At 37.0% G+C, this 9,047-nt stretch overlaps 1 protein-coding gene across 1 annotated transcript; it reads left to right on the plus strand.

Moving 5' to 3' along the window:
* The first annotated feature begins 5,469 nt into the window (after nucleotides 1-5,469).
* LOC103540236 (olfactory receptor 1A1-like) lies at nucleotides 5,470-6,399 on the plus strand. The gene has a single exon (XM_008506784.2). The coding sequence runs from the start codon at nucleotides 5,470-5,472 to the stop codon at nucleotides 6,397-6,399; it is 930 nt and encodes a 309-aa protein (XP_008505006.2).
* The last annotated feature ends 2,648 nt before the right edge of the window (nucleotides 6,400-9,047 follow it).

Genomic DNA, 9,047 nt, shown 5'->3' on the forward strand with positions numbered 1-9,047 from the left:
TTGTGGTTATCCTTGCAGCAGATTGCCATTCAGTACATTGTCTTTTTCATCAGTCATTTTATATGCCCAAATACCTGTGCTTGTATTAAATAAAAGGTTTCATATCCTTATTACCAGAAAGGGTAGTGCAATCCACATCCACTATATTAATTTTTGTTATGTAATGAATAAAGTGTACAGGCCTTATGTTGGCTCAAAATGCTCCACAATCTAACCCCAAACTTCTTTTCCAGGCTAATTTCCTTCTTTTGTGTGATTTCTCCACTATCCCTTGGCTACCCAGGAAGAGGGAAGTAAAAGTATAGACATGTTGTCTTGGGTTGAAGTCTTTTGAAAGGGTACATGGCCATGGGGTGTATGCTGGTGAGAGATGAAAGTGCCAGAACTGGGCTGGCTACTATACAGAGGGTAAGAGGCTGGAGATCACCATTGGTTCAAAGAGCAGGTGTACACAAAATGAATGAGCAGGGAGGGGTAGCGTCAGACAGTCAAATAACATAGCAAAATAGTGTCAAAATCCATCCCTACTTGCATTTACTTAATACTCTGCTTCCTCTCATCTGAATCTTTTTTCATTGTAACCTTTACTCTTAGCATGATACATGGCCCCTGGCTCCTTCTTTCCAGTGTAAACTCCCATTTATTCTCAACCTGTTCACAAGCAACACACCTTCTCTCCTACATTCAGTGAAAATGGACTTGAGCCACCTAGTTCCATGGCCACCCTCTGGACCCAGTTATCACCAAATCTTTGAAATCTTTATTTTAAACAAATTTTATTTATTATGAATTTGTTAAAATATCAAAATGACAAAGACATAACAAAAACTCATCACCTGAATTTAACAAATGTAACATTTGCTCAAAATTTTTTAAACAAATAAATTTTACAGATATGCTTGAAACTCTCTGTTCCCATTCAAAATCATTTTTCCTCCTCTTACTCCAGAAATAACCAATATTCTGGAGTTGGTAGTATACTCCCAGTCAAAGTTTATACTTTTGCCACATACACATGTATTATTTTATGTATTAAAATTTATATATATTGTGTGATACATAGTATGTCTTCCAGTAACTTGCTTTTTTCCATCCTATTACTTTCTAAAAATTTGTCCAATGAATTCATTACTTTTATACAGCATTCATTAATAAGATATTGGCACAATTTACCTATTCATTCCTCCGTGGGTAGGCCACTTCCAAGTTTCCTATAAGACAGTACACAGACCTGTGAAGGTCCTCATGAACACAGAGTTTCTCCAGGGCCTAATCTGGAAGTGGCATTGCTGGGTCATACGTAGAGGAATTCCAGCTTTCCTAGAGATGGGCTAAGTGTTCTTCAGATGAGAATACTAATTTTCCCATTTATTCTCAACACTTGAAATTGTCAGACTTTTATAATTTTACTTGCTCCAAGGTGAAGAATGTTAGATTAAATTTTGTTTTAATTTAGTTGAACATCTTTCCTTCTGTTTATTGGCTGGACCAGCTTCCTCCTCTATGATTTGCCTATTCAAGCCTGCTGCCCGTTATTTCCTACTGGGTTTTTGGTCTCTTTCTTACTAGTGTGTAGGACTCTTGTGTATTCTGAATACTAATCCTTTATTGATGGTGTGTGCAGCAAATACTTCTTTCCAATCCATGACTTGTCTTTCCCCTTTCTTTTTAGTGCCCTTTTCATACGAATGTTTTAAATTTAAAGTAGTCAAAGTTTAATATATTTTTCTTATGTTTGTGTGTTTTGTGCCTGGTTTATGAAATCCATTCTTTCCCTATCATAAACATATTCTTCTCTAAAGTTTTTCCCAATCTTACTGAGATACAATTGACATTTAACATTGTATAAGTGTAAGGAGTACAATGTGTTGATTTGATATGTTTATATATTCCTCTCAATTTTTTGAAGTTTTGCTTTTCAAAATTATTTCTTTAAGAACTATTTTTAACTATTATTTTCCATATATGGGTAGCCCATTATTCCAACACTCTTTACAAAATGGGCAGGCCATCCTTTCTCTGTGCATTTCCAAACTAACTCATGTTATATACCAACTTGTAATAAATGCTTGTTCTGTGTCTGACTGTCTAGTCTGGTACATGGATCTATTTTTCTTTCCCTGTACCAGTACCACTCTACTGTTTGAATTACCATGGTAAATCACTTGCTGTCTGATGGAGCAATTCCCTCCTCCTTATTCTCTGTCATCAAATTGTCTTAGTCCTTTATGGCTCCTTAGTCTTCTGAATGCTGAATCCTGTGTTTTAAAGAAACCTGTGGAATTTTGATTGGGATTGCATCAAATTCATACATTAATTGGAGGAGAATTGGCATTTTTACTATGTTGGTTCTTGCCATTAACATTGCTTCTCTCTCCCTTTTTTTGGATATTATTTTTTTGTCCTTAAGTATAGTTTTGAAATTTTTGAAACCAGTTCAACCTCTTTTGTTAGAATTATCTCTAGATTCCTTCAGATTTTCTACTGTTATTGTGAGTGGAGAGGGTTTTTAAAAATTATATCTTCTATTTTATTACTCTTTTTTTTAAGGATTGGCACCTGGGCTAACAGCTGATGCCAATCTTTTTTGGGTTTTTTGTTTGTTTGTTTGTTTGTTTGTTTTTCTGCTTTATCTCCCCAAATCCCCCCTGTACACAGTTGTATATCTTAGTTGCAGGTCCTTCTAGTTGTGGGACATGGGACACCGCCTCAATGTAGCCTGACGAGCAGTGCCACGTCCATGCTCAGGATCTGAACCCTGGGCCACTGAGCGGAGCACACAAACTTAACCACTTGGCCACGGAGCTGGCCCCATATTTTATTATTTTTTAAGTATAAGAACAGTATTGATTGTTTCCAATATTGGCTTATATCAAACTAACTTCCTAATATCTCTAGACATTCCCTTAGGAATCCTTGATTGATCTAGAAATTTCCTTAGGCTTTCTTTGTAGACAATCAAATTTTCTGTGAATTTTATCCTTTTGTTCTTTCTTTTCCAAATCTAATATAGCAAAAAAAATTTTCTAGTGTTATTTCACAAGTAGATCAACACTTCAAGTGTTTCATACAGGGAACTCAAATTATCTCTCTACTTCATGCAGATCTGTGGCACATGTTCTGTTCCAAAACAGAATTAACACACCAGGCCCCAGCCTTAAGGGCCATATTTTTAGGTGGAAACCCCAAGGGAGCACAACAGCATCTACTATGACTTACAACTCTTGCTCTGAGTCTTCTTTTTGTTTCTGATACCTATGTATTCCTATTTCTTTCTTTAGTTTTGGCTATGTGTATTTTTTTATTGATTTTTAAATTTATCTAAAATTTCTATGTATTTTAATTGGAATCAGATCTGTTAACATTAGCTTATTCAACCATGTTGCTGAGAACTCCATCTCTAAAATGTTACATTTCCACACCAAATGAACTAACCATAGTCTCTCAGCCCTTTATTGAACCCTCCCAACCCTGAGATATTGTGATTCTGTGTAAAGATAAGATAAGACATTTCAAAAGAGAAAAACAAATTTCTTTAGGTACAGAGATGAAAAGGCACATCATATTTAGGGGAAATATAATTAGAACCACATCCTCTGTGCCCAGCATATAATACACGTGTACTATAGGAGACATTGAGAATTGGTAATCGAGTTAATTATAGATTGAATTAATTATTGAGTACAATTCTCTTTAGAAAAATTAGTGAATTTCTTAGGATATCCTGGACTACAGTAACAAAGACATGACAAAATGTGTAATGCTTTAAACAGGATAAAAGTTTATTTCTCTCTTATGTAACAGTCCCAGTGGGTGTCTTCTTAGTGGATGGTGGCTCTTCTGGATATGGAGAAGTAGGAACACAGGCTCATTCCACCATATGAATCCATCATCCCATTCAGCCTCCTGGCCATTTCCATTCAGCTGGCACAAGGGGGAAAAGAGTGTGGAGAAAGCCCACAACTGGAATACATAGGTGGATTGGCTAGAACTCAGTCACATGACCACACCTCAGTGCAAGGGAGCCTGAGAAATGTAGTCTAATTGTATGTCTAGGAAGAAAAGATTGTACTTGGATGAGCAGCTGGTAGTCTTTGCCACCAGCAGTATGCCTCCGAGTGCAAGTGGATCAAAGAGGAAGGAATCTGTAGTCAAGCAGTTAAGGGAGCATTACAATATTTCATGGAGATAATGATGGTCAAAGCTAAAGTTCTGAGACAATAACGAGAAAAGTTGAGTTATGTAAGATGTATTTTAAATGAAGAATCAAAAGATGAGACGTAGAAGTGAAGGATAAACTGAGTGAATACCCCTGTGAGCATTCCACATCTGGGGAGCCTAAAAAATAAACCTTGATTTAACCCAAGAAATATTGAGTGAAAATTTATTGGTTCATACAATGAACAATATTTCACAATGACCCCTCTGGGGGGGATAAAAATAAGCAAAGTATGGTTTTCCTCCTCAAAAAAGCTTGCAAACTACTTGAGTTGGATGTGCAGAGTATAGGGTTTGGACAGAATTGTTTGCAGGATAACTGAACATAGACATATAAGAAAGAAAAACCGAATCTGCAGATATAGACCTGAGAGTTTACTAAGCAGTAGTTGAATCAACAATGAGTTGGATGAGCCACCAAAAGAAATAATAAAGAAAGGAAAGAGAAGATCAAAGAGAAAAGCTTTGTAATTTTCTATGTTAGAGAGTTTTCCAAAGAGATAAAGCCTATCAAAGGAGGTGATGAAAATCTTCTTTGAAAATGGGACACTTGGGGAGGAAATTCACTAGGCTTCCTTATGTTAGGACATAAACCCAGTGGTCCTTGTGATTTATAATCTTCTGAGATGAGCATAGATGCCAGTTACTTCCTTGGCAATGGGATCACTATGAGTTTGGTCATTGGAACAATTCCTAATTTTCGTGCTGGTCCTTGTACTAACACACTTCCCACTGAAGTATTTTGTCAAAGACCCCAAATGCTGTCCTTTCTTTATCATATGTAATAAAATCAGTGCGTGATTCTGGCTTCTCCATTAAGTTGTAAGGACCCAAGAGCAGAGACTATGCCTTACGTGTTGAATAAATTGATTAATAAATTGTATTTCCCACATATTTGTGATTTTCACACAAGCCTAACAAAGTATCTAGCACATACAATATGAGTATTAAGTATTTGTAAATTGATTAAATTCTAGGTGTTTCAGTGGTAGTGAGGGGATGGGAAAGGACAGGCATCTCTGATTGACAGACTGCTAGCTGCTTAAACATGAGTATCCAGGGCTAACTGTCAGTTAGTCACACTGATCAACAAGGGTATTTCCCCACAATGTTGGCTTTCTTCAAATTCCGTAAGCTCATTTGTAGAAATGGTTGATCACTGGAGCCAAACCAGTGGACAAGGAAGACTGTTATGCACAGTAACTTTGCTGATAATTCTGGATTCCTCTGCTTTTTCTTAACAAAGGAGCCATGAGGGAAGAAAACAAATCCTCTACCTTAGATTTCATCCTCCTGGGTGTTACTGGTCAGCAAGAGCAGGAAGATTTCTTCTTCATCCTCTTCCTGTTTGTTTATCCCATCGCACTGATTGGAAACCTGCTCACCATCTTGGCCATTCATTCTGACATTCGCCTCCACAACCACATGTATTGTTTCCTGGCCAACCTCTCCTTTGTTGACATCTTCTTCTCCTCTGTAACACTCCCTAAGATGCTGACCAACCATCTTTTGGGCACCAAGGCCGTCTCCTTTGGGGGGTGCCTAAGGCAAATGCATTTGATAATAGCCTTGGACAACACAGACAACTATATCTTGGCAGCAATGGCAGATGATCATGCTGTGGCCATCAGTCGCCCACTTCATTACACAACAATTATGAGCCCACGGTCTTGTGTCCTGCTAGTTGTTGGGTCTTGGGTGGTTGGAAATGCCAATGCCTTCCCCCACACTCTGCTCACAGCTGGTCTGTCCTTCTGTGGAAGCCAGAAAGTGGCAAACTTCTACTGTTACATTGCCTCTTTGCTCAAGCTGTCTTGTTCTAACATCCACTTCAATGTGAAGATGATATATCTAGGGATTGGTGTTTTCTCCGTGCCATTACTATGCATTGTCCTCTCCTATGTTCATGTGTTTTCCACGGTGTTACAGGTTCCATCCACCAAAGGTGTGCTCAAAGCCTTCTCTACCTGTGGTTCCCACCTCACAGTTGTTTCTTTGTACTATGGGACGATCATGGGCATGTATTTCCGCCCTCTGACTAGTTACAGCCTAAAGGATGCTGTGATAACAGTGATGTACATGGCAATGACACCAATGTTAAATACTTTCATCTATAGTTTCAGAAATAGGGACATGAAATCTGCCCTGGGAAAACTCTTCAGCAAGAGAATCTCCTCATAACCAATGTGAGGTCATACAGTGGAGACTTCAGTCACCAATTAGGATGCACTTGGAAATCCATCCCCAATATCCTTCCACTCCTTTGATCTTTCCAGCTAGAAATTCCTCTTCTCAGAAATTTGTAGCAATTTAAGAGGCATGTTATTGAAACTATTTCTTTGTACTCATTTCTACTCCTTTGGGCAGAGTGGCAGCGCACAATATTGGGTTCATGTCCCAACTATTGTGCTGACTATCAGAGTAAAGTTGGGCAGGAATGAGGCTCAGCTTCTACATCTACATATTAGGAATAACAATGTCTTGCTTAGCTACTTTCATAAAGTCTGAGGATCACAATGGTTCATACTTGGCAGGCTATAAATCACTATTCAAATGTCATTGTTACTGGGCTGTTATGTTTAATCACCCCTAGTGTGCATACAAACCTCTTAACACAGGAGCTGTCTTAACATATCACTGTACCTTTCACAGTTTTGGTCATATAAATTGCATCCAATGAATATTGGTGGAAAGCAGAATGAATGTATGAAAATATTAGTCTCTGAAATGTAATCTGATAATGATTATACGTAATCATACTGGACATTACCCATCTACCACACACCTGGTAAATCTGAGACAATGTCAAACACACTAACATTCATATTATAGTGTCCCAGAAGGAGAAGAGAGAGACAAAGGGGCAGAGAATCTATTTGAAGAAATAATAGCTGAAAACTTTCCTAACCTCAGGAAAGAAGCAGACATCCAAGAACAGGAAGCACAGAGAGCACCAACCAAGATAAACCCGAAGAGGCCCACATCAAGACACATCATAATTAAAATGTTCAAAGTTAAAGATAAAGACAGAATACTAAAAGCTGCAAGAGAAAGCAACAAGTGACTCACAAAGGAAAGTCCATAAGGCTATCAGCTGACTTCTCAGCTGAAGTCCTACAGGCTAGAAGTGAGTGGTAGAATATATTTTAAGTGCTAAAAGGGAAAAACCTATAGCCAAGAATACTCTATCCAGCAAGGTTATCATTCAGAATGGAAGGAGAGATAATTTCCCAAACAAGCAAAAATTAGAGGAGTTTATCACCAAGAAATCAGTTCTACAAGGAATGCTGAAGGGACTTATTTTAGTGGGAAAGAGAAGACCACAAATAGGAATAAGAAAAATCTAAAAAAAAAAAAAAGGCAATAAAATCATTGGTAAAGGCAAAAATACAGTAAAGGTAGCAGATCAACCACCTATGAAGATAATACGATGGATAAAAGACAAAAGTACTAAAATTAGCTATTTCAATAATAAGAGTGTAACGGATAGACACACAAAAAATAAGAGATTACATATGATTTCAAAAACATAAAATGTGGGAGGAGGGGACTAAAAGAGTAGAGTTTTTAGAAAGAGGTCAAACTAAAGAGACTATCAACTCCATATAGATTGCTATGTATGTAAAATATTATATATGAACCTGATGATAATCCTGAAACAGAAACCTATAATAAAAAACAAATATGTAAGAGAAAGGAAATGAAACATATTACTGAAGAAAGCCATCAAACCACAAGAGAAGAGAGCAAGAGAAGAAAAAGGAACAGAGAAGAACTACTAAAACATCCAGAGAAAAAATAACAAAATGGCAATAAATACACATTTGTCAATAGCTACTTTAAATGTCAAGGGAGTAAATGCTCCAATCAAAAGGCATAAGGTGGCTGATTGGATAAAAAAAAAAAAAACAAGACCCATGCATGTGCTGCATACGAGAGACACACTGCAGACCTAAAGACATACATAAACTTACAGTGAAAGGATGGAAAAAGATACTACTTCAAATGTCAAAGAAAAGTAAGATGGGATAGCAATACTTATATCAGACAAAATAAACTTTAAAACAAAAACTATAATGAGAGACAAAGAAGTACAATACATAATGATAAAGGGAACAATCTAACAAGAGGATATAACACCTGTAATTATCTACACACTGAACATAGGAGCACCTAAATATATAAAGCAATTATTAACAGACAGAAGAGAAGAAATAGACAGTAACACAGTAATAGTAGGGAACTTTAATGCTCCATTTACACGAAAGGATAGATCATCCAAACAGAAGATCAATAAGGAAACATTGGCCTTACATGACACATTAGACCAGATGGACTTAGTAGATATATATAGAACATTCCATCCAAAAACCACAGAGCACACATTCTTTCCAAATGCACGTGGAACATTCTCCAGGATTGATCCATATTAGGCCACAAAGCAAGTCTCAATAAACTTAAGGAGATTGAAATAATACCAAGCATCTTTTCTGACCACAATGGTTTAAAACTAGAAATCAACTACAGAAAGAAATCTAAAAAGCCACAAATACGTGGAGATTAAACAAAATGCTATTGAACAACGATGGAGTCAATGAAGAAATCAAAGGAGAAACCAAAAAATACCTGGAGACAAATGAAAATGAAAATGTGACATGCCAAAATCTATGGGATGCAGCAAAAGGGGTTCTAAGAGGGAAGTTTATAGAAATTCAGGCCTACCTCAAACCTGAAAAATGTCAAATGAACAATCGAACATTGCATCTGAAGGAAGAGGAAAAAGAAGAACAAACAAAGGCCAAAGTCAGAAGAAGGAAGGAAATAATAAA

Source organism: Equus przewalskii, chromosome 10 (genome assembly GCF_037783145.1).
Source record: "Equus przewalskii isolate Varuska chromosome 10, EquPr2, whole genome shotgun sequence".
Lineage (NCBI taxonomy): Eukaryota > Metazoa > Chordata > Mammalia > Perissodactyla > Equidae > Equus > Equus przewalskii.